The following is a 26,933-nucleotide window of genomic DNA, read 5'->3' as shown; positions in this document are numbered from 1 at the left end:
TGAGAGAGACAGATGGCATGATGCAGGGAAAATCCAAAGAGGGAATAAATTAATAAATGCCTTCATCAGTGAGTTGCATACTTTGTTGTGTACCTTTTTGTAGAATCTGGCAATCTTGAGTTCAGCAAATGTAGTTTTTCACAAAAATGTGAATTTACATCACATAATTAGTGACCACAAGCATGAACTCTCGCAACATTGCTTCAGGCTACAGCATTTTTCTTTTCCTTCACTGTTAGCCTTGTTCCTGCCTATACGTTCAAAACTGTTTTGCCACTTTTTTAAGAACAGTTTCACTTTGCAGGGTTAACCTTAAGGTCATGGAGACCCAGATGAAGTCCCTCTCTTTAAAATTTTTGGCTGAGTTAGGCAGTGCTCTGTTACAGCGATCTGAATTCCAACCAGCTTCAGTGGTTACCCTCACAAGGAGAGGGCTCAGGGAAAGACCAGCATGGTGCCTGCTCTGTTGAGATGATTGGAGTATTGCACTTATAGCCCAAACTGTTGAACCCTGTTTGGATAACTGATTAAGGAATGATTTTTAAGCTAATATGCTACTGTTGCCACTTCAGTGATGCAAATTAAAAAGCTGGGCCAAGATTTTCAAGATTTTCACGCTTAACTAGTGGGGTTTTGGTGCCCACCTTAAGATACATAAAAGAGAATTACTTTTCAGGTATTAGCTGCTCACATCTCTTTGGAACCCATCCTCTGAGCAGCCAGACTATCAGTTGCCTATTAGACTTTCAGAGAAAGGATAAATCCCCAAATCACTAGTCATTTTTAGTGTGACATTTGTCTTTTATTCTATATGGTTAAAAACATACTACACAACCTTATTGGGTAGACAGCCAATTGCATAATTAATTCTTACTGTCTTCACTTTTTCATACAGATTAATGATGTTACATCAACAGCTAGTACTTGTCTTTGGAATATCTCTAGCTAGAGGTATATATGCATTTAGAAGCTGTTACTCAGAAGGCCAAATCTCCGTGTATTATTTCTGCAACCTCACAGATGTTCCACTTGTGCCAAAGGATACAGTGAAGCTTTTGCTAAGTTTCAACTATATCAGACAAGTGAACGCAACTTCATTCCCACTGCTGGAGCACTTGTTGGTGTTGGAAATCGGAACACAGCATGTCTTTCCTGTTATCATAGGAAAAGCAGCTTTCAGGAACTTGCCAAACCTTCTTGTCTTAGATTTAGGTTACAATAAGATTCTTCAACTGGATCTTGATGCTTTTGTGGACTTGCCAAATTTGACTGTACTCCGGCTGAATGCGAACAGTCTTGGAGACTCCATCCTGATGGAACGCTACTTTCAAGATTTGAGGTCCTTAGAAGAATTGGATCTTTCAGGGAACCAAATCACAAAACTTCAGCCTCATCCCTTATTTTATAATCTAACAGTCTTGAAAACTGTGGACCTGAAATTCAATATGATATCCAACCTGTGTGAAAGCAATCTCACCAGCTTCCAAGGAAAAAAATTTTTATTTTTTAGCCTCAATTCTAATAAATTATACCATACAAGTCTAATGGCCTGGGCCAAATGCCCAAATCCTTTCAGAAACATTACGTTGAGCTCATTGGACCTTGGTCACAGTGGTTGGAGCACAGAGAAAGTCCAGTATTTCTGTACAGCCATAAAAGGGACTCAAATCAGTTCTCTAAAACTTAGTCCTCATATAATGGGTTCAGGATTCGGCTTTGATAACTTAAAAAATCCAGATGAAAATACATTTACAGGTCTAGCAGGGAGTGATCTTCGTTTGCTTGATATTTCAGTTGGTTACATTTTCTCTCTCAATCCTTTTGTCTTTCAAAGCCTTGGTAAATTGGAATTGCTGAACCTCTACAGCAACAAGATAAATCAAATCCAAAGGCAAGCGTTTTTTGGCTTGGGAAACCTAAAAACTCTCAATGTCTCAAGTAATCTTTTAGGTGAGTTGTACGATTATACTTTTGAGGGGCTGCATAGTGTAATGCATATTGATTTACAGCAAAACCATATTGGGATTATTGGTCAAAAATCATTCAGTAGGTTGGTAAATCTGGAAATAATTGATCTTCGAGACAACGCCATTAAAAAACTCCCTTCTTTTCCATATGTGACCACTGCCTTTTTAGGTGACAATAAGCTAATGTCTGTAGTTGACAGAGCAATAGCTGCAACATATCTTGATTTAGAAAGAAATTGGCTGGCAAACCTGGGTGACCTGTATATACTTTTCCAAGTTCCAGATTTGCAGTATATCTTCTTAAAACAGAATCGATTCTCTTACTGTGTGAAAAGAGTTAATGTTATAGAAAACAATCAGATAATCTATATAGATCTAGGAGAAAATATGTTACAGCTTGTGTGGGAGAGAGATTTATGTTTGGATGTGTTCAGGGCACTCTCCAAACTGCAGGTTCTACATCTAAATAACAACTACCTCAGTGCTCTTCCACAAGAGGTTTTCAGAGGTCTAACATCTCTACAAAGACTTAATCTAGCTTCCAACCTATTGTCTCATCTTTCTCCTGGGATTTTTCCACAAAGCCTAACAAACCTAAACTTGTCTGGAAACCAGCTTTTCTCCCCTGAGCCTGAAATCTTTATGACTTTGAGTGTCCTGGATATAACACATAATAAGTACGTCTGTGACTGTACTTTAAAGAGCCTACTAGTGTGGCTAAATGAAACCAATGTAACCCTAGCTGGCTCACAATCTGACAGATACTGTTTATACCCACCTGCTTTTGCAGGAGTACCTCTGTCTTCTCTGCTGTATGATGGTTGCGATGAAGATGAACTCCAGGAGTCTCTCAGGTTCTCAGTATTCATCTTCACCTCTGTCACCCTGGTAATGTTTCTATTGGCAGTCATCATTTTTACTCGCTGTCGGGGGATTTGTTTTGTCTGGTATAAAACTATCACAAGAACTTTGATAGACAGCCATCAACCAGCAGCTGATACAAATGAGTATAGATACGATGCATATTTGTGCTACAGCAAAAATGACTTTGAATGGGTCCAGCATGCTTTACTTAAACGCCTGGATTCACAGTATTTTGACAAAAACAGATTTACCTTGTGCTTTGAGGAAAGAGATTTCTTGCCTGGGGAAGAACATATCAACAATATTCGTGATGCCATTTGGAACAGCAGGAAAACAGTTTGCATTGTGACAAGGCAGTTTCTCAAAGATGGGTGGTGTGTGGAAGCCTTTAATTTTGCCCAGAGCAGATACTTTTGTGATCTGAAAGATGTCCTCATTATGGTAGTGGTGGGGTCACTTTCTCAATATCAACTGATGAAACACAAGCCAATTCGAATCTTTTTACAAAGGAGTCGGTATTTGCGGTGGCCTGAAGACTATCAAGATGTAGACTGGTTTTTAAATAACCTTTCTTGCCAAATTCTGAAAGAGAAAAAAGTGCAAAGGAAAGCCAGTGATATAGAGCTGCAGACTGTAGCAACACTCTCACGCTGATACTGTATGGGTTGCTGCCTTTCTAAATATCCTATTTCCAGCTGTGCCACAGGAGGAAGAAACACAAGTTTCTTCAGCTTTCCTTGCAAAAGCAGGTAGAAACACAACTATTTCAGTTTAGATCTTATAAACATGGAAACAGCTTGAAAGAAACCTGCAAATACAAGAAAGTGCAATTCTTTCATGGACTATGGCACACATTTTCAGAAGAATTAAATGAATCATGGATGCCTCGCATTTTGGATTTCTGAGCTTGAGAAACTTTAATTCTAATTTTCAGACTGCTACATACTTGCAGCATACTTGTCTCTGTTTCAGTAGGAGGAGGGTGGGGGTTTTTTTGTTTTTGTTTTTTTTTGTTTTTTTTTTTTAAGAGCCCATGGTAGAGTGTGGGCAGCACCCAAATATGCTTTCATGTACGGCCTAGCCTGATCATCAGTTCATGGATTACTTTCTCTTGTGCTTTCTGACCTCTAACTTTTCATGCCCTGTTTCAAAGGAGCATCAGTGTTCCCCAACTTTACCCTTGAAATTGGTGGAACACAGGTTTTATTTACCCCTCATTTAGCCTAAACTTGTCAACTGGAATAGACAGATTTTGAACTTCATTCATCCCTGTCTCCTCCACAGCTGTGCTTGGTGGTAAAACTACAGTCCCTGGCTACTTTGTTTGCTGCTCTTCTCCCCGGGGAGTTTTTCAGGTGAGCTGGCTCCTGCCCCACGGAGAGAAGGGAGCAGCCCTTTCCCAAGCAGCGCTGTATCCAGCGTGCTGCCGGCTCTCACAGGACACAGCGACCATGCAGCACGGGCCAGACCGCACTGTGCCTCCAGCAGGACTCCGGCCCCGTGTGAGAAAGGCGAGCACTGAATTACCTCAGCAGCCGTGAGGGCTGTACGCTGGTGACACGGTCGATAGCCCAGTGGCCGCCAGACAGCTTTTGCCCTCTGGGAGTGGAAGGTGCAGAAAACAACCATGTAACGTGGGTTGTTCTCTGCGCGGCCTGTGTCCTCGTCAATTCTAAGATTTTTTTTCTGCTCCTATTGAAATAGTTTTCTAGCATCATTAGCATCTGGTGCTTTACCTCTTCTCTAAAACTTGTGCCACTGTTTTGTCCAGGTATATATCTTCAGGGATTTGATCAGGGTCATTTTAATAAAAGTCTGACTCAGTGTGCACTGTTAGTTATAAAACCTGCACCCTTTATTTTGGTTGTGACATATTTCTTGAGTAAACTGTTCATGTGGTTTTATACATTTATTCAACAAAAGCTTACCAAACATTTCAATATGGGCTGAGTAAGTTTTTCACTGTAGTAAAGAATCAGGGATGGACTGTGATTTATAAACTGGTTACCTAGACCTTAGCTGCCTACAAATACTACTACTTTATTTTGATAAAGTATAATCCACTTCATGTAAATGCAGTCATTCGAATATAGATGTGCCTGTGACTGATCTCATTTACTCTAAATGTACCAATATATACGATTTATACTGCTATAACTACTACAGTAAAATATTACTTCCTTCTCAATCAGTGTAATCATTCAGGAACATAAAAGGGCCCAACCTTGGAAAACGTTAAGGAGGGAGGGAGGCGAAAGAGCCGGGACTGTGCTCAGGGAGCCCTGGGTGGCGCTGTTGGCTCGGGGAAGCGCCGGGCCTCGCCGCCCCCCGCCTCCACGCCCGCCGCGGCTGCCGGGAGGGCCAGACTGCCGGGGAGAGCCCGGCCTTCCGCGGGCTTTTCGGGGAGCCACCGCCTGCCCTTCGCCCCGGCACACCGCTCTGAGGCCTCTGAAAATGCCCAACTTACTCCCCCCCCCTGCCCCCAGCCCAACAAGTGCAAATAGTTACAGACATCCTCATGAGTCAGACGTTACACTGGGGAATACTTCGAATTAAATAACATCTACAGGTTGCCAAGCAGGAATGAAGCTGTCCAACCAAGATCACGTGCAGGTCTCGGCTGTCAGCATCTATGAAGCTGTACATGGGGTAAGAGATGGGATTTTTTTTTTAAATGTGCCTGAGAAATTACATTTGAATGAGCATCACAATCAAAACTTTTTTGCTCAAGTGTTGACTGAGAGCCCTGTCCAGTTAGGACCTTACTGTATATTTATAAGGCACTCCTATCTCTTCAGATACTTAAAACTTACTTCAGCTAACCTATGTATGCAGGAACTATTGAACAAGCAGATGCAGAGATTATTGAGATGGCTCTACCAGGGCTTTGACACTTCATTTGAAATATTTCCATCTACTTCATGCTTATCCCACTGGTGGGAGATAGCTAACAAAACTTGCACTTACTTCAGTCTTTGGAAAGTTCTGACCTTTTTATATGAAGATTTTAATATGAACTTCCTGAGAAGATAAAAGCTGTTGGATGAAATTTCATCTTCTGCCTCAGTCCTTATATACCACTTTGGAAGCTTAAGGAGATCAAAAGTATGTTAGGAGGAGCTGGGAAAACTTCTCTCTAACACAGAGCAGCTTAGAACCAGTAGAAGTAGCTCCCATCTGGCCCCTTGCAAGTTCTACCATAAAGGGTGGGCAAAAGGCAAGAAAGGGATTTTTGGAGAGCATGCTACTGGACCATTCCTGATTGTGGAATGGTTCATAGGCATGTGAGTATCTTCAATGGGAAGTTTTAAAAAGATCTGAAATAACTTTCTTTTTTACTTACTGTGAAACCACTCCAAGCTTTAGACTCTCAGAGCAAATACAGTTGGTACAGTCTGTCCTATACAATGAAAAATTCTCTTAAATTGGTCATAGGACCTTTATCAGCACTTCTATGGAGTCACTTCTTAAATGACAAAGCCTGGGGGAATTGTCGAGAAAGGGCTTGCAGACTTTATACTGCTCTGCTTAGCAGAAACCACAAAAGCATCCTGTACAGAAATGGGGAATGACTGTGCCTGATGAATTAAGGCCATAAATCAAGCCTCGACCTCATAACTATTGATCAGATTCCCTTTAGGCTCACTGGGAACATTACAGCTCTGTTAGAATTTTATGGCTCTTTAGTTAAGAATATTCTCATCATTTTTACTCACCTTACTCAGTGAAAGACATTAACTTGTTGGAGAGCATCCAGAATAGGGTGTGAAGTGTGACACTGGCTCTAAAGTAAGCTATTAGGACGGAAGCTGGTGAATTTATTTGCAGTAGCAACACAGGGAATATTCAGAGGACAGTGACTCAGTGCCACATGGTATCAGCTGTGATACTTAATAGTAAGAGCCTACTCCCACCATTGCATCATATTTTATAAACATTAAACATTAAACATTAAAGCAGACAGTGCTGTTCAACAGTTACAGCTAGCAAACCTGTCCAGAGTCCACAGATTATACAGGCTCCTGCGAGAAATCAAGGCGCACAGGACCAGAACCCAGAGTCTCCAAACATATTCCTGCAGAGGGAAACAACAGAAGTCAATAACAGTATGCCCGCATGTATTACAGTGAAACCAGGCATCTCTTCTCTGTCCATCCAATATGCATACTAGACTCAGCAAAGTATCAGGCGGCTACATTTTGCTCTCAAATTGTTGACTATGCAATCCTCCAAAAGATCTACCTCTATTAAATCATACAGGCTGTCAGCTGGATGTGGCAGTGTTGATATATTTGTGTGGTCAACTTTCACTGTCCCAAGCAATTATGTTTTTGCTAATCCCTCCTCTTAGAGACTGTTCAGCATACTAGTAGATCTACCACCAGGAACTTTGTTGTTAATTTACACTTGATACTCATTATTGCACCCACCTCAACAGGTATACTACCCTCTGTGGAAAACACCAGCATAGACAAGACTACAGACAGTTCCCTGTCTAGAGTGGGATGCTCCTATGTATGTTGCTCAGAATCACACTACTTTTTTGTGTGTGTCACATCATTAACTCAGCTTATTTGCTGACTTCTGGGTCTTTTTCAGCTGTCCTACCTCTCACTGCCAGAGGACATCTGGGTTTCAGATTATTATATCCCACCTTTTCCATTTCATATGGTGCTGATTATTTTACAATGGCTTTAACATGTTCTTTTCTTGCTGGAACTGTGAATACCAGCTGTCCAGTTAAATCACAAAGCAAGACTCACCTGGCAAAATACTTTACCCTTACAGACAAAGAGCAATACACAAGTGAGTGGCAGGAGTGAGTGGTGAGGGCACTGCAAATTGAGAACTAGCACATCCAAATCTTGGGAAGATCATCAAAGTTGGGAAGGGTACATATGGCTAAGTATCTTGCTGTAGAAAGGGGACTTCCATTGCATGAGAAGAGAGTCTTGAAGCAAGAAAAGAATACATCTAGATATAGATACATCTACATAAGGGTCTGATTCTGCAAACATGATCAAACATAATGCACTAGTATGGTAAGCGGATTAACTTCAAATGGGACTAGCACTAGCAAATATTTGCAAGGTTTCTTTGCAGTATATAGTACTGCCAACAGCAAACATGCAGTTGTGTGAAATAAGGCTTCCAAAATCAGAAAACTGGTGTTAAAAGCAAAAATTTAGAAAACAATAACAAACGCCTGGTATTTGATCCTGTAAAACCACATTTTAATGCTTTCTGCATGATTATAAGAAGGTGGAAACTCATTCAATGCATGAGTCCAAGAGCCACAGCTTTAAGAAATAGTCCAAGCATTTCAGGACTTCTGCTTGAACTGTGAAGCACAGCAAAATTGGTCAGGCCTTGAGTAAGGAACAGCTTTAGAAAGTTAGTGAAGAAAAGATTGGTTGGCCTCTCCAGCTTCCCACCCTGCTCTGGGTGGTGGCCTTCCATCACATATGTCCTCCTTCATTCTTGCAAGATTTTGTAGTTCTTGCTGATAAATAGGATTAGCAAAACTATGGCCTTGTGGGCAAAGATATATCTTGCAGGAGAAGTGACAATAAGAAGTCTCCCTACATGGACAAATTTACAACCCATAGTCTCTGCAAGGCCTTTGCTGGCAGTTGTTCCATTAGGCTGCTTGTCAATCTCAGAGAATGTAGCTGACACCTTTGGGATGTCAAACAGCTTATTCAGCTTTTGGGTATAAGGGCTTTTGCATACGCAGCTTTTAGTTACCCTTTTGCTGTTTTGCTCCTTGTAAAGAAGAGCTGAGCATCTTGGTCTTCAGCTTCACTTTGCTGCTCCTGGCAGCTGTAAAAGATCCATGTACCAGGAGCAGAACTTCAGATGCTGCCCCACAAGTATTCCCTTCAACTGAACAAGAACTGCAAAAGCCAAGTTTAGGAGCTGAGGTTTACCCAGGAGGCCACTGTAAGCACAGACACCAACCACAGAGAACATTGTCTGGATGCAAAGCAGGTACCAGAAATTTTAAATTCAACCCTTTTAGTCAACCTCGTATCACAGCTAGACATTACTGTTAGGCCTACTCATCTCTTCAGTGATTCTCTCTTGCTGTTTGCACAGAGATTGACAGGAGGTTTGTCTTCCCCTGCTACCTCACCTTTGCTTTTTGTATTGTATACATACAGCATAATGGTTGCCAAAAATAAGTCTACATTTCCTTTTCAATATGCAAAAGTCAATATAGGTATGACATGAGTTATTCCATAGTGCAAAGACTATCTATTCATAGCAGACTCTGTTTGTTTCAGACATGGTTTTCCTTCCTTTCAGATAGCCTGTTGTTTGTCTTTTCCATTTTTAATAAAAATAAAATCTTTGAAAACTGCAAGTAAGAGAGAAAAATATATTCCTTCTGAAACTAACAATTCTCCAAACAGGAAGGTTAGCATTTTCCTGTTTAGACATTATGTTCAAAGAAAGGAAGTTGGGATTTTCAATGATAATAATAATTACATGGTATGTAAACATCAGTAAGTATCAAAGAAGGCTTCACTCTATTTATTGTGTCCCAAATGATACAATGCTGTTTAGAATATCTTACTCTTTACTCATTCACAGCCTCATGCAAAAGAGCCACTGCACTGGGTCGATCACCTGTATGCTTCTTGCAAGCTTCCACAGTACAAGAACAGCACTATCAGGCTGCTTCAAGCCTGCGTATAATGTGATGGAAAGCAGTGGAGCAAACAGAGAATCCTGGTACAAAACAACAGAATTTGATGTGGCAGTGGTTTTTTGTTTGTTTGTTTTGGGTTTTTTTTGCATCAGGAATGTTTCCAGGCTGTGTAACTTTTTCATGTTGGCAAAGCTAAGTATTTCAAACCATGTCTGTTGACACTATTTCTAAAAATTGAATTGGCAATGGAATTTCAGCATTGTGATTATATGTGATATTAAAACATAGATATTTAGTACATATGGTACCTTGTAACAGTGAAGCTCAAAGTACTTTATAAAGATAAGTGCATTTCTTTTATCTTCTGTTTAAAGATGGAAGAATTGAGACGCTCTATGTCATGGGCAGTATTGGGAAGAAAATTCAGGTTTGGGTTGTGCATCCTCTGTCTTGTATAATATACTGAATTAACCATCAAGAAGGGACAAAGTATAAGCTGGCAAGTCTGTTTGCTCTCTTTTGTAGTAGCCAGCGGTGCCCCTGACAGAACTGATGACACGAGGAGCAACACAAGCTCTTGTGGAACAGAGAGAAATCCAGGACACATGGTACCTTTAAAAAACGACTCAGTACAGGGTCACTGCAGCAAGAGCAGAGATTAGCCTGTATGTTAATATAAAGCTAGGCATGTTTCACTCTGTTCTGTCTTTGCAGTTCTTTATCAGGAGTAATCTGGAATCTGGCTTGTTGGAGAACACTGGGACTGGCAAAGCTTGGTTAGTTTAAATAACGAAGTAATTTCTTCTTTTTTTTCCTGATACTTCAGGCAGGCTTTAGAAAAGTCCAGTTAGCTTTCTGCCCCATTTTCCTTTTTGTGCAAGTCTCCTAGCCTAGATTCTGGCTGCAGGTAGAAACAAACTGCTTCATGAAAGAAAAGATGAAAGATCTTTAGTCTGATTTGAGAGACCTGAGGAGTCCAGATAAGCAAAAGTATAAGAACTACCAACAACAATGGCTGCAAGAAAACAAAATCTGAAGTTAGCAGAAGTTTCCAGTGTGAAGAAAGAGGGGAGCTGCATTACTACAGAGGGCACTGTCCCTACCAACCCACCATCTATTCATATTGTAGGTGCAGGGACTAAATGAGAGCAAAAGAATGGTATGAGAGGACAATAGCCTGAAGTACAGGACACACATTTTTAGAGAATCTTGGGCAAGTCACTTACCCTCTCTGTGCTTCATTTCTTCATCTTTTAAATGGGCAGACTAGCATAGCCATGTATCCTAAGGGTGCTGTAATGGTAAATACATTAAAAATCATGAGACATTTAAATACCATGCTGATGGAGCAATGTAAACACAGAAAACAGATAAGGGCTTATTTTTTTAGCTTACTCTCCTCCTAAGAGAGTTCTGCTTGTCCTACTGTCATAAAAGTACATTTCACTGGCACTTATCTTCACACCCAGAATTTTCACTGAGGACAGACACTATTTCATTCTTTTGCTAAAACTGGAAAGTCTTTCCTATTTAGCATGACTTCTGAAAAGAAAATAATGGAGTTCACTAGAAAGTGGGAACCCACTCCCCCTGGGTGTTCTTCCTTTCAAGTATTTGCTCATACTTCTGTGGTTGTTTTTGCTAACAGTGTCCTTTTCATCAGTGTTCTTCTCTGAAGAGACTCATTCATAATATTCTCATTTGGGTATATACACATTCGCCCCCTTGACACTTCAGAAATCCACGATTCCATTCATACACCAACACACACATGAGGAAGCTGTTTTAAAAACCCCAGGAAGTTTGCTCAGACATGTTCTATTTTAAGACTTGGACTGGATCTTGGAATTTTACAATATTTAGAGGATTTGGCAGTGTGACTATTTCCACACCAGGACATATGTGCAGTCAGAATGTGTACCATACACCCTGTGGGAGGGGAATAAGCTACCTACAAAATAAGAGATAAAAATGAAGGCCTGTAAAATGCTTGAGAGTAGCTGTGGTAAGTAATTTTGGGAAGACTGATCCAGTCAGCCAACAGGCCCTGTCCGAAGAGAGAGGTGGTCCAGGCTGCAGCTGGCCAAAGGGACTGTGGGTTATCTGCTGCTCTGCTACCTGAACTGTACCTTGCAAGGAGGAGGGGCCTGTGTACACAGAAATTGTTAGTGTGTCAGAGGCTAGGTTATAACATAATTTGGTATTAGGCGAGGAGACGAACTAAACTTTTATTCATGTTACAGCACTGTAAGGTGTGTAGATACAAAACCTATCTGATACTTTGTCTGCGCAATTCTACTGTGTCAGCATTTGCAATATAGTCTTAAAACTGTTGGAAGATAAAAGGGTTACCCAGTCAAAAGAAGCCTGAGGAAGAAGAACAAATAAGACACCGCAGTTTTTCTACAGCGCTTCAGTATACTTGCTGGCAGCTGCCAAAGACACCAGAACCCTTTTCAGCAGGGGTGCTCAGGGATGGTCAGTCCTGCTGATATAGTCCTTGCCAGAGTTAAGAAGCTACTTAAATCAAAAGTCTGAAGTAATTTTAAACAACAGAACTAGGAGGTGGCAGTGGCCACACCACTAGCTTTATCCTTCTCACTCAACAGGCAACCTGTGACACCTGGTCAAACACCACTACTGACTTAGGGGAGCATCTGCATTTAGGGGTGCAGTGGACACTGTTCCTATGAAGCAGTAATTCTCCAGATACGCTCCAGGATCTCCCTGCAGTAGCAGTTCTGGGTCCAAGGTTTCAGAAGGATCCCACAACTCACGTCAGGTTTCCGTGTACTCAGTACTTGCAAGCACTTAGGAGAGAGGCCTGATGCTATAACTTAGGGACCTATCAGGAACATCTGCAGAAGAAATATTTTAGAAAGAAGGTAACCGACTTAACCACTACAGCTAGGTTCATGTTGGATCTGGTTTACTCTGATTCTGTCTTCCCAGTTTTCAGAGGAAGGGGGTATTTCTCATATGTCTGTTCTTCTGTAGGAGTGGGCTATTTGCCAGAAAACTGCCCCATACTTCACATGCATGAGATACAGAAATGGGTGCTGATATTCACTGAACAGCCCTACATCTTGCAGAAGCATGATAACGGCTGTTCTCAGCAAAGTCTAGTCCTTTGTTCTGCCACACTACAGATTCTGTTGCTTGTCAGATGACCTCAGAATATACTGTTTTTAACTTAACAACATACTGCTTTCTGAACTTTGGCTTTACCCCTTTGCCCAAGATTTTGAAGCAAGAAACTTAGGTAGAGCCTGTTTGGAGGGATGCAGTCTGTATTCCATGTACAGAAGAAGTGGCTTTCCTTTCACTGTGACCCTTTGGTAGCCCTTACGCTCAGGTTGGAGCACATCCTGTTGACTGTATTTTATTGGCATGACAAAGCAGCACATCCTGTCTGAACCCAGGAACCTTTGGCTGGACCCTCCTTTTTAGGGATCCAGGATACATAAATTAATAATGCTTGATGACCTATCACAATATGCTTGATGCCTTAGACACTGAAATTGGGCTTTGCTCTTGCAAAATGTGATATTGTTCCTTTGAGCCTTGTATCTGAAGCCCAAATCTTCACTAAACACTGCTATGCCACAAGAACACCATCCACAGCAAAAACAGCTGAGATTTTAGACAGAAGTCTTTGGTTTTACTCTGACTTCCTGCAAAGGATAGAGATGTATCAAGCCTCAGTTTTCAGAGCAGGATCTGGGATCAATGCAAACTTGTGTTACAAGTGGCTCAAGGTGTGAGACTCAGGCTTGTCTCCAATGGAGACCCAGCAGCTGCCTAGATTGTTGTCAGACTGATTAACCATTTATGCAGTGGCAAATATTTTCATATACCATTTATTCATGCTTTCATGTCACTTCTTTAGGAAAAAAGAAAAACAAATAAAAAGATACCAAGAAGCCTATATGATTTTGTGTGTGTGCACTTCGCAGTTTGATAGAAAAAACATGACCTAGGAGGGTAAGAGTCTGAGAAGACAGATATGATTGCTTTAGCAGGAAGGATAACAAAACAAAATTCCTCAAGACTTGATCCTTCCTCCCTAGCTCCCACTTGCCTTTTGTGACTACTCTGCATGTTTTGACCTACCCACTGAGAAGCAGGGGATAGTTGATTGCAGACTGCCTGGCCTTTGAGGAGGATGGGAGAAACATCTACAAACATTCTTTTCCTCAATACTAATACACTTACTAGAAATAAACCTAATCAGTAAGATGGTGACTGATTAATGGGTGTTTTGACTTTGATGAGTCACCTGAGATGGGAGCCAGAGAAATATCTAGATGGTTTTAATCTGGATGAAGCGGGGAGGAGCTGTTTTACACAACTATGTTGTGGTAAGAGGAGAACTAGGGACTACAAGCCAGAGAAAAATGAAAGGGCTTGAAAACCAGAGATAACTAGAGAAAAAAACAAGAATGCAGAGAAAAATGGGCTTTTTACATTTTAAGCAATCTAAGATCTGACCAGGTTCCATCAATAGAAAGATACTGAAGAAGTTTAAAGTCTTTAGTTAGAAAAAAAAATTATTACACCTTGAGTAGATTAATCCCCCGGCAAAAAGTATAAACTTGTTTTCCAAAATTCTAGCCCTTCTGAAAGAGTTTTTAAAACAGTATTAAATCTTGATAGTCAGAATCAGATGATCTCAGCCCTGGACCAGCTTCTGACCTACAGTGTCCAGAATTACCAAGATGATTCTCCTGCAGATGCAGCCTTAAGCATATTTAAAATATGCAGCTGCTTAGGATACCACATCTATAAAGGGGAAGTTACCAGAAAGGGACAACTGTTGTGACTCACTGTTCTCAAATCTCTCTTTCAAAAAAGATGTCTTTATCCCTTCCCAAAATGTGAGAAACAATTTTCTGGTGTGAGCCAGAAACCTGCCCTCCAGTTCTCAGAAAGTGATGTTTATAGCATTGCAGTATCTAATGATTCAGGAATTGCAAGGCCTACTTGAGAAATAAAAAGGGCTGCTGTTCCCAGGTGGCCATCAAATAGCATGACCCCTGGAGGGAAAGACATCCCTGTGGATGAATGTGAGGAGGACAAAAACAAGGGCCCAAGGATTGCCCCAGAAAAGCCACAATCTGTGTGTTTTCCCTGTGACAACTGTGCACTTCCACACTCATAAAAGGAACTCAGTAGGGTAGCAGAAGCTGATCAATATATATTTTAAATAATTCCCAGTATTTTGATGCCTCCAGGAGTTTCTTCAAAAGATGCCATAGCAAACAGATACTTCTCTCTACAGAATATCAAGCACACAAGGAAACCACCTACTCAGAAGCTGCTCTCAGCAGGAGTCACAAGCAACATCTGCCCTGTTACATTACCTTTTCCATTAGGCTTCTGAAATTAGATTTGACTGAGAAAAGGAGTGTGCAGGTATCCTTGTCAGCTCCAGAAGCATGAGACAGGAATGGCACTTTAATGACCCACTTAAAAGTAATGAAACAGCCATTTATCCTAATTGGAGGAACACTAATTATATCAGAAAGCAGTGCACTCCTGGATGGCAGAGTGCAAATGGTATCACATCAAACTTAATGAGTAGGTGAAGTATCCTGACAGAGCATCTGTGCATCACACATGCATTCCTGCAAACAGAAAAATTAGCCTGTAGGGAGCTGATTTGCAAATGAAGGTTTTAAAATGGAAGGTTAATTATGATACCTGAATACATGTGATTTAACTAAAAACAAGTCTGCAGTGGGACATTTTCCCTTTGAAAGAAATTAATGTAGCTGAAGGGTGGCTGGAATATGGGGGGGGGGAACATCTGGCGTGGGAGGGCCTGTGGTGGTTACTGGGAACAGGAGAGGGACTCTCAGTCTTCACTCGTGTGATAGAAGGAGGAGGTTCAAGACAGCCTTTGAATAAAGCCTCAGATGATACTTAGCACTGCTGCTAAGTCACAATGGTAAATATTATGCTGAAATATCTTTCTTTGCTCTCAAATTGGCTCCCAGCAAGCAGGACAGATAAGCCTCTGGCACTGCTGCTGGGAGGCAGAAGCTCATTGCCAGCATCTTCCCGGCCAGCCAGACTGGGGGTGCAGCAGGAGCAAAGCAGGCGGCATCTGGGCTGGCCCAAAGTGCCGCACATCATTCAGCATCAATCCTTCAGGACAACGAAGAGGCCTCCTATGCCAGGCTCTGAATGGGATCCCATTTGCTCTGCATCAGCCAGGAGAAAGGTGGTTGGGAGACAAGGGTTGTGAAGGGACATGAAACAAGGATCAATGAACAGGTCCAGGAGAGCACATCAGAGTCCCGCACTCCTGGAACAGGAGATTACTACTACTACAGGGGGAGTGCAGAGCTCTTGGCTTCAGCAATCACAAGGATATGCTAATACTTCCGTATGAAAGTGAGCTGGGCTTTCTATGAGTGTTCACTGAAAGGATCCCACCACCTACAAAAACAAAAACAAAAACAAAAAAAAACCCTTTGCCACATATTTAAAAAAATTCTAATGAGGAATAGGAGTGAACTGACAAAATTGAAACCTCTGCCAATGAGAAAAGCCATCAAAACTTGTTCCTGTGAGCAAGGTACAACATTGAAGTCAGAAAACATTTACCCTCAAACCACATTAGTCAGAGCCTTGAAATATTAGCAGAATTGGTTGCATGGAAGCCATGCTAACAGCACTAGTTTTGTATACTGGAGATACCAAGTAAACACACAAGTCCTGACCAAACAAGTAGTGCACTGACAGCTCAGCTGAAAAAAGAAAAAGAAAAAGAAAAAAACCATGAGGGATGTAATAAAACTCCAAGCAAAATGTGTTCCCAGCCAAAAAAACAAAACAAACCCCAACAACTCAGGATAAAAAGACATTCACAGCCTCTGAATGCTTACTGAGATTAGACATAAAAGCCTCTTCAACTTATCTTGAGCTGTGCTTTCCTCTTAATGTCAAAGGGTACCCTGCCTCATAGGGAGATGTTTATACCCTCTCATGGGAAGGCAAGGCTTCAGATAAGGGAGTGTCTTTGGAAGAACAGAGCTTGGAAGGCTTGGGAAGATAGCCTTTATTATCAGCCAACCCTCTGTTAGGTTGGTGAGATTCCTGTTTGATTTGGCTGCCGTCTCTAGCCTCAAGTTCCTGCCCTAGCTTTTAAAATAGAACAAGATCTCCCTGCAGCTGAAAAAGGGCAAAGGGTGGAACATGTAAATAGCAGTTAAAACAAAAATCTCATTTTAAAAAAAGCCCTCCCCTAAAAGATACTCTGTGCTCTTCCCTAGTGACTGAGGTTGGCAGGCTGACAAAGCCAAACATGCCACACAAAACAACTTAAGTCAAATGCAGCTTCACCAGTTATTTCAAACCGTGGAAGACGACACAGTCCTGACATCACCCTTCCTTGCTCTTGTCATTAGAGGCAATTCTGCCAAAAGGTCAGACCTCTGGACAGGGGCTCATAAGTGCTGGGGTCTGTCCTGGCTCCCTACCAACCTGAGGGTTACCTTGGGACAGCTCCATTGCTCAGTTTGCCCTCATCTACAATGGGGGGATGTACAATGTAAAGTACAAAGTATTTTACCTTTCTAAAGTATTTTTGAGACTTGCACATAGTTAGTTCTGGATTAGGTATCATTATATATTCTTATTATCAGTAGTTTCTGTTCCACACAGGGTGGTATGACTATGTGGAAAGAGAAAATAGACCAGCAAACCAGACTTAGTTTGGGGAACAAGAACCCGTCATATCCTTTCTTACCACATGTCGGACTATCATGGAAGAGCCCTGCCAGGTCTGTGCTTCAGGGGAGCTGAGCACATACAGCTCCCATTTACTGCTCATGTTTTGTGACCTTAGCTCATCTGTTTCTCAGTCTTTCACTGTATTGTTATAAATCATGACTTTCTTGACTCTCAGAGTTTCAATCAATACATAAAATGTCGGATCAGATAACTGGACCCCTATCAATGCACACTAAAGTGATTTCATAATGTGATTTCATTTTTCAGAGAAAGAACAATCAGAAAAGCTATTATTGGAACAGGAAGCACTGGGTAATTGATCAAGGACACTTTAAAGACAAAATTCTTTGAGTTTGAGTAGCAGTTTTGGCTTTGGATTATAAACGAGTGGTTTCTCTGACTTCCACACCATTTGCACATGCTAGAGAGCAAACTCTTTCCAGAAGCTAACTACATATACCACTGACCTAGGACAAAGCAAACTCATAGGAGGATTAAGTGCCTGTATCTGGGAAGAACAGTGAAGTCCTGGGAGTGTTTCAGCAGCTATAATTCCTTTTCATATAGCATATGTGGATGAAGTCAGACAGTAGTTTTGGTCTCATTTACAAGCAATTTCTGACAGATTGGATGAACCTAAGCTAATATATATCTTCAAGTATAATAACACTGGATAGAGATCTTGGAGAAGAACAATTAGCTGCAAGGTGTGAAATGGAATTAAACTACAAAATTTTGAGGAATAATTAAGGAATTCATATAGAAAAACAATCCAAAACTCATGATGTTGATTTGAATGTGTGTACCAACAGAAGACAAATCCAAAGACTGAATCAAGGCCCAATTATTCCTTCTTGCTCTGGAACCGGAACTGTGAAACGACAAGACAAAGTGCTGCTTACGTCTCTACAGGTTTCCTCTCCATTAGTTCATGGCCATATCCATCTGTGTTAGGAGCTGATGAGATTTTTCCATTTGGGATTTTTGATAGGTTGACTTTGGAAACCAGTTGCTTTCAGGAGCACATTAGGAGTGTCTGAGTGAACTGTTGATAATTTGCATTATATAACAGTTTGCAGTTTCAGAGTATTTTGCACTTTGCTCAGTTTTCTGAATTATCTGAAATATCCTCCCCACTGCTCAAACTTGAGGCACAGAGACTAAATGGTACAAGTCATTGGAGAAGCCAGTGTCTGAGCCAGAAATGCAATCCTTATGTTTCTTGCTTTAACTACCTCTTGGACCATCAGAGCAAAGTGTCTTTTGAAAAAATAAACAAATATTTTAATTTTTGCTTAATTCAGTCACTGACCTCAGGTTTTGCCCAAGGACTGGGTGGACGCACCAAAGACCTCAACAGGGAATACAGACTATTTTCTGTGATAGCAGAGTTCACTGTATCATCTTGATGGCCTGCTTCTTTCCAAGTTCTCAAAGCTTTAGCTTCACAGGAAAGGAGGTTTTGTTTAGATAAAAAATGTCATTGCATTGCATAGTTATTGCTATAATGCCCCTAATTTCAAAGTACTTTTGCTAAGCAAAATATCTTAAACAGTTTGTGTGTGAAACATGAAAATAAGCAAAGAAGCAGAACTAGATTTTATTGGGATAGACTAATCTGAGGTTAGAAGGGAAGGCTACTGCAAACAGGAATTAAGATATGAAACAAGGGAGATTGGCACAATGGTCTATGAACAGCTTGGTGAGAATCAAACATGCCCAAATAACCTCACTGAAACTGCAGAGTTTTTGATTTTTTCTTCTGATTTTTTTAAGCGCTGTGGGGATGCCAAGACTCAAAAGACGACATAACTTTTGCTGAGAGAAAAAAAGACAGAGAAGGTGGAGGATTTTGCAGAGCCAGGCAACTCCACATACATCAAAGTTCCTCAGTATGGGAGAAAGAGGCATTTTTCATCAAATCTTACCTGCGATAAAATTAACAGGAGTTTGCACTTCACTGGAGCTAGGCTTTCCCCTGTGGTGTCTGTTTGTAGGAACTCATGTTGTCACGTCATTTGGCACAGAAGACAGCGCTGAGAGCTGGGGGCAGATACTGACTTCAATCAAGTTAGCTGAAAAAGTCAATGCAGAAGGTGACTTTACCTTGATGTGGCAGAGATAAACCAGATACCTTAGACACCATCACACAGAGACAACTTAATGTCAGTGTGTGCCTCAAAGCAGTGGTGGTTATGCAGGCAATTTGACACAGGCATACCTGCCATTCTTCCCAAATTGGAATGAGAAAAACAGCCTGTGATTTACACAAAACTGCACAAAGGCTAGCGGCAGCAAAGAGATCAAAGTTCTTAAGCAAAACTAGCTATCGTTATCACATTGAGGATCTTTTCATTTCAAGAAACATTTAGAATATTAATTTCCAGCAAAAGTCTTGTTTTCAGAATTATCTCACTATAAAATAAACACCAAATTAAAAATAAAATAAACACTAAATTAAAGTAGCTTCAGTTTTCTTGTCTTTTTGTGATTTGCTTTCCTTCCTCACTTTTCCTCCTCTTTGTCTTTTTCAGTGACAGAACAGAAAAAAAATTCACAGAGAGAGACAAAATGATGACACGTCAAGAAAGCAAACATAACAGAAACCTGGCTATCCTCTGTACAAATGTGTGTTAAATATTTTGAATTAATAAAATGCTTATACCAAATTAAAGGCCTTCAAAATTAAAACGTATTTTTAAAACCATTTTTCTACCATCATTACTTCACTACTTTATAAGCGCTAAGACAACACTCTGAGTTTTACAAAGTATTTGTGACATTTCCAGATTTTCCAGACTGCATTTGAGTAAAATCATCATCATAACAGTTTAATCCTGAAGGTTTGAGTCTCTGTTGCAACCAAGTGCCTAACATGACTGTTTATTTCTTTTTCTCTCTCTAGCTACTCTTTTTAAAGACAACATAACCAGGAGTATTGGGCTTGCTGTGTTTTTTTATTCCTGCCCAGTGTCCCGTGCTCAGTGGCAACCAGAACAAAACCAGCACTTGCTACTGCCCTGTCAGGGCCAGGCACAACTAGAGACAGTAATTGCTATAGGTGATTAGCAAACAGGGTTTATTTCTTTAGGCGACTAAATTTCTTATACTTGCATTTTCCTTGAGAGTTTTTTAATTCACCCTGACAGTGAGGTTTTCACTTAAACTCAGGCTTCACAAATGTGGGGGTTTTGGACAACTCCATACGCATGCCAGGGCTTTGACTCTGCTAATTCTCTCCAGGCTGGTGGAAAGACAAGGTGGAAGAGCAATCAGTCAGAAAGATGCGCTTCTTTTAGTCTCTCATGCAGCTGATATCTGAGAAGAACATCTCAGTGAGGCCCTAAGGGCAACGGCGATTTTGATTTATTCCAGAAACTGCTTTCTTAGACAAGTTGCTTTCTTTAGAACAAATTCTTAAACTATGAAGGCTCGGGGAAGGTTTTGACTTCCTGCCTCACTCGAACAAATGCTATTTGCGCTGTGTTTTGAGTGTCCTCCCAACCCCAGCAACAACACTTACAATTTCCTGACGGAACGGCATGTTTAAAGCTTTCATTGTTCATAAAATCAGCAATTATTATACGAACACAATATTGAGAGATTATTTCAAATCCTCATTAACCTCAGCAGCAACAGGAAGAGGAAACTAGGGGAGGAAAAACCTGCAATTACTGTTACGCATTCCCTGTAACATCAGTCACACCGCATCAGTACACTGTCTGCCTTGCTCTTCATTTCTCTTCTGCTTGGATATCCGCTGGCAGAGCCAGCTCAGAGAACAAAAGCTGGATTAGACATTTGTGTGAATAGAATAGTATCTAATATTACACTACCTAATGAAAAATGACCAAAGATATCAACTGTCATGCTTCCAGGGGATAAACTGATCACCAGCTGAGGTCAAGAAAAAATAGCTTCCCCACCCTCACATCCACAGAGCACTATAGCATAAATACTACAGGGACACGATGAGGATTTAAATCTTTTTTGAAGCTGCCACAACTGGAAGCACTGGAAAGGAAAACATTGACCAGACAACTCATTTGCCTGGAAAATTCCTACAATAGTACAAAAAGAAGACAGGGTGGCAATCCAGATGAAGGTAATAAAGGAATTTGGGCTTTTCTCTTTAACTGCTGGCAGATGAGCCACATATGGCTGTTTTCTGCAATTCACGCCTACACGCAAAAATGACATGCTCATTTGTCAAGACACTACAGTTCCTTGCACAGCATATTACCTGCACATCCACCAGGACCCATACTACCATTCCAAGCATTTTCTGCACAGACCGTTCAATCTAATCCTCCTCATTGCTGGTCCTGCAAGGCCAAACTCTGCACAAGCCTGGCTTCCTAACTCAACTCTAAAGCATTAAAGTCCACTACTCAACAAGACAGTAATACACACTCTCAGCGGCACACGTACAACTCAGGCTCAGCTTGACTGTCTATACTTACATCCTTTTTATTTCTTGTTTAATCTTCTTTGGAAAGAGCATACTTTAGAGTGGCAGCAATACAAAATACCCCTCTGGCTAGCTGCTTCTGTCTCTGCTTTATTTATCAGACACAAGAAGGATTTCTCTGATTACCAGTGCTGTAGATTTAACCCAGAATCTAAGAATCAGGCTTGCCTTTTATTTCATACATCATTTTTAAGAAGAAAAATCACGCAATTGCAATGAAGCTGTGATTGATGAGACCGTGCCTTCTCCTGGAGCTGTGTAAATTTTGAATCAGGAGTAGTTAATATGAATATCAGTTACCTTGCTCTCCCTACTTCGATCTATTCCTCTCCTCTAATATCCTTGCCTTCCACAGTTGACCTTATATTTACCCGGAACACCCACAAAGGGCTGCAGAAGTAATACAGAATTAAAAATACTGAATAAGCAAACTATCTGCTTTATTTTGGCATTCTTTCTACTGTTGCCCTATCTTTAATACTGCAGAAATCAAGCAGATACCATGTAGTGCCTGGAACTCTTCCCTCTTGAGGCCAACATTTTTTCTGTGCTTAGAGTAAATATTTTGGTAGAGGAAGGGTGGGTGGGAGGAGATTCAGAGATACAAGAGTGATGTTCACAATTTAAGTACGCAAGTGTGGAATGGCTTTCTAAGGAAAGCTCTGAAATATTCTCAGGGAGGTCTGATTCTGGGTTTGTCTGGTCTCTTTTGAGAGGTTTTTCCTTGTCATTTGTGAAGAGAACGGATCGGCCCAGGCTCTGTGTTTCATGCCATGCTAGAGAAGTGTAGCAGCCAGAGTCATGCACAGATTAACACTCAGTCTCTAATGTGGCTGAAGCTTGATCCATTTATTAATTTGAAAATTAGATCAGTACCTTAAATTGGTGTTGGAAACTAAATGGGAAGCAGCAGAGAGTTAAATTCAGACCTCAGGTGCCCACTGTGGCCTGAAGCATGGGAAGGGATGCAACAACATGCTGCCCCCATTGAAATCTGTGCCTCATCCTCAAATTCAGCTTTAGATGCAACGAGTTACAGTGAGGCAGTCTGAAGGTGATGAATGAATTGGCGTATGGTGGCCAGATCTGTATAAGAGAAGAAAGGTCGAACTTCCTTAGAAAGCTAGATGTGAAAGTTGACATTTTTAGAAACTAATGTAAACCATAGCTTCCTCAGATAAAGTATGCTAATGTGTCTCAATTCTTTGGCTGGCATAGACACCGTGAGTAAGAACAGTATTTTTATTTTTTAACTATCACTTTTATGACCAGATCTAACCTCTAAAAAACAGTATATTTTATGCCTGCTTACTTACATATATACACACATATATGTATATATATATTTATTTATTACTACACACATTTACATATATGTATATGATGCTAGAGCTTTTCCCGAAAAACTGTTTCTCTCTGGAAATTGCTCTTTTTTAATGACTTGTTACAAGAAAGGATGATTGTAAATTCCAGGGTCAGAGAGGGGTTATTCAAAACTTGAATCAAATCCTATTCTATAGGACAAATATAATGCAAGAAAGCTGCTGACCTATAAAAATAAGAGTAGATCATCTGCATTACCTAGCCTCTATATTTACAAACTGGAAAATTCCAAACTGGAGATTCAGATTTTAGTTTAGAAAAACATACAAGCTTTAAAACTCTCTGGTTAGTATGAATATTGCATACAAAGAAGTAACATAAGGTGTTCTGGATAAGTGCAGTCCACTGCCGTGGACTGAATCCACACCTTTTGCTGCTAAAACCTACATAAAAACAAACAAACAAATAGGAACAACAGATTAATCAATTGAATTAAACTTTCCCAAGCCTGCACACGGCTGATGGCTGATCATGAGCAAGAAGATGACCTGGATTTAAAACATCAGCACAGGGAAGGCAAGAGCTGGGCTCAAAGCATTGGGCCCAGGGACTACCATAACCATTAGTTCAGCCCATCATGAAATAGGTTACCAGTTACTCAGAGAAGGGTGTGCTCTGTCCCTAAAAGACAATTACTGGAGAATATTATATAAGACTTCCAATAGAAGTCAACATTGGCATGTCACCAAATTTCCTACTAAAGACCACAGCATAGCATAGAAACACATGTGGTGGCTTGAGGAGGAGAGGCAGGATAAGCAAGCTACTGCAGAGCTTGTGTTGCCTCAGCTCGATCCCTTTGGTGCCTTGCGAGGGCTAAGGGGAGCAGGGCAAGTACCCCAGGTGAGCAGCCCATCAACCCCTTTCTTTGCATGGTCAAATAAAAAGACTGATGGAAGCTAAGCAGCCCCTTCTCCAAGCTTACTACCTCAAAGAGGAAAAAAACTACTTCACCTGTTCTTGTGCTTGCCCAGCTTTCCCATGTTATTCCATATCCAGGTTTCAATCCACTGATAGATTAGTTAATGGGAGAGAAAAAGACTTTACTGGCTTGTTAACCAAAAAGATGCTGCAATCCCTGGAAAATTTCAGAGGGGGGTGTTCCAAGTCAGGTATAATCCACTGATCCTGAATTAGGCACCTGGGCTCCCTAGACAGTCGATGGGAAGAGACAGAGGTGCTTCCAGAAGGTTGCACCTGAATTGGACGTCTCCCTCAGGTTGCTACCGCACAGTCAGGAGCTCCCTGTTGCCCCTTTAGTTTGGGGGCTCTCTACGGTGAGAACTGAGGGATTTCAGGTAGGACGCCACAGCCCAGGATGCATGTCCTCCTTTTCAGTGGCAGCACACATACTGCCTGGGTGCTAGCATACATCCTGCCCACTGCATCCACAGCTAGGTAGCCTGGAGCTTTCAGATCCCACTTCATCCTAGAACTATTTCAGTATACAGCAAAACTTACTAGCTGAAAGGCAGATTCTCAGTTCAGATCATCAGTTATGGATCAGCTAGTGCCCTGCTGAGAGAAGACGAGTCTGTTGGGACAGTTCCAGCTTCTCTTCTCCATTTCCCCTCCACCACAGGAGAGGTTACAGACAAGACTTGTGCACAGGTAGATGCACTGGAGATACAGTTGTTCATTTCCACTTCAGACCCTCTAAAGCAAACACACACAAATCTGAGAGCTGTCATAGCTTTGAGGAAATCTAAATTCAGCCAGGCACATCCAAATGTGAAAACATGAAGAGGCTGTGGCTTCCTTGCTGTCTGGGTTTCCTAAGGAAGGGTGGACTCATCTCCAAATAGCGCGGGCTTGGGTGGAAGGAAGGGGAAAGCCACTAGCAGCAACAACATCTGACATGAACCTCTGCTTTTTCAATCTTAAAACACAACAATGTGAAACCAGGGCAAGTGTGAAAGCAGAAGACTTCAGCAGGGTTTCACATCAATCCCTTTTCAGACTGAAGAGCATCAAGAAACAGGACTGCGACAGCACACTTTAGAGGTTAGAACCATTTCTGAGCTCTTGCATAGTCAGAAGATAAATGAGACATAAATCTATAGCTTTTAGATTTACAGTCCACCTCAGGCGCTCCTGCTGCCCCTGCCCCATTCCTCTTCCCCAAGTGGCAGAGGCTAGAACTGTTAACATAAACAATAGCTATTTTCAGGGAAAGGCCACATAAATAAATGAAAACCACCGTCTCTCCTCCACCTCCGAAGGGCTCCAAGGAGGCTGTGCGTGAGCCACACGGGCTCCTCCTGCAGCCTGCTTTCTGGCACGCAGCACTGACTGTAAAGGTTTGAGCACGGGCATCGGGAGGGAGTCATTCTGGGTACTCAAAGGAGGAGGGATAACTTGTAGAGTAGCACAAAGATAATGGATAAAAGGCAAATTTAGACCTAGTATCAAAAAGATAAATTGCTGAGATATTTATGACTGGAGATGAATCCTTGCATGGTCCAGTGCCCCCTGCTGCACAGGGCATTGCACCTGCCCTGGTGCATGAGATCAATCACTCCCTCGTGGCCAAGAACTAGGAGAAATACAAGAGTGGGTCCTTTTTCAAGATCTGTGTTTGGGAACATATTTTGAAAAGGCAGATACATGCTGGCATAACTGCAGCTCCTCTAGACTGGTTGGCCCCTTGCAGTGCGATATCCAGCCCTGGTCCTTTAAAATGCGTGTTCAGACACCGCGAGGAAATCGGAGCTGAGCTGGCCAGGAGGAATTTGAGACAGAACGAAGGTGAAGGGAGTCCAGAAAGGAGGGTGAAGAGGACAAGCTAGAGGTGAGGCATGTGTACAGAAGCTCACCAGCAATGAAGTATATTGGGCTTTTATTTTACTATTATAGTTCAATTTTTATTCTGCCAGTTGTTTCAAGCAGTTTTAAAGCTAACTTTAGATATTTTGAATCACCTGGGTGCAGGCCTAGCATTTAGATTTTATTTTTTTAAAGGCATCATGAAGTTCTGAAAATGGTAAATAAAAACAGAGTTTATATGTCCCTACAATGCTGGATGATTTATAAAAATATTGAAGTAATGATAAGAACATTAAACATCAGTTTATAATAACAAGAGTTTAAGGCTGGAGGATATTATTCTAGAGTTTATATATTTAAAATAAATATGAATTTAAACGTAACAGCATAGTATGTCTTTAAGAGAGCCAAAACAGAAACAGACCAGGCCATTTTTTACACTTAAGTGAAGGTGAAGGTGAAAAGTTAAACAATCAGTTTAAATGTCAGTAAGTTTTTTGCTAAAAAAAATTCCAAGTATGTACTTGGAATGTACTGAAAAATCCAAACACATACACACAATTTCAGCTATGCATACTCTGCATCCCTTTATGAATTTTCTACAAGGACTTCATTTGCCTTTTGGGTTCTGACATATCTGTGCTGGTCAAAGTCATCAGCTTTGCCTTTAGGGAACAGGCAGAAGAACTGCTCCATTGCCCACAACAAGTTAGCATCTGGCAGAAGACAAACAGGCGTACTCACCTTCTGCTTCACAGATGGTCTCAGTTTTGTCAGTCTCCATCCGTAGTCCTGATCAGTGACAGCCAAATTTGCTGCACTGATGTGCCTGTGAACCCTGTATAATAGGTGCCAAGTGGAGTACATCAAAGTTGTAGCACTAAAAGATGCATTAAGTTACTGTTTGAAGAGCCCTGGTATTTTGTTCATCTTGAACAAGTACCAACACTTACTACAGGTTCATGAAATGCATCATTCTTAAACACTATCAATGTTGAATACATAAGAATATTACAATTCCCTAAATAAACATCAGTGACCTTCTACAAGCTTTTGTTTACTATTGTGTTTAGTACTTACTACTCTG

General features: G+C 41.1%; 1 protein-coding gene and 1 long non-coding RNA gene across 3 annotated transcripts in view; both read left to right on the top strand.

Moving 5' to 3' along the window:
- Positions 1 to 19,900, top strand: part of LOC106498022 (uncharacterized) — a 30,436-nt gene extending 10,536 nt beyond the window's left edge. Inside the window, exons 3-4 of one of the 2 annotated variants that reach the window (XR_010883663.1) lie at positions 17,158 to 17,276; positions 19,761 to 19,900. This is a non-coding gene — a long non-coding RNA (uncharacterized lncRNA). The remainder of the gene's footprint in view (positions 1 to 17,157; positions 17,277 to 19,760) is intronic. The other variant, XR_010883662.1, reaches the window with a different exon arrangement.
- On the top strand, positions 886 to 5,019 carry TLR5 (toll like receptor 5). Its single transcript, XM_067294677.1, has one exon. It carries the CDS (start codon positions 900 to 902, stop codon positions 3,483 to 3,485), a length of 2,586 nt encoding a protein of 861 aa, XP_067150778.1. The 5' UTR covers positions 886 to 899; the 3' UTR covers positions 3,486 to 5,019.
- Positions 19,901 to 26,933: the final 7,033 nt, after the last annotated feature.

The sequence above is a fragment of the Apteryx mantelli genome, chromosome 3 (genome assembly GCF_036417845.1).
Source record: "Apteryx mantelli isolate bAptMan1 chromosome 3, bAptMan1.hap1, whole genome shotgun sequence".
In the NCBI taxonomy this organism is placed as follows: Eukaryota; Metazoa; Chordata; class Aves; order Apterygiformes; family Apterygidae; genus Apteryx; species Apteryx mantelli.
The sequence above is the reverse complement of the archived record's forward strand: the minus strand, read 5'-3'. Positions and strand labels throughout refer to the sequence as shown.

What these genes read in the sequence shown, in the direction of transcription:
- TLR5 (XM_067294677.1), top strand. Translation starts at nt 900, where the DNA reads ATGATGTTACATCAACAGCTAGTACTTGTCTTTGGAATATCTCTAGCT.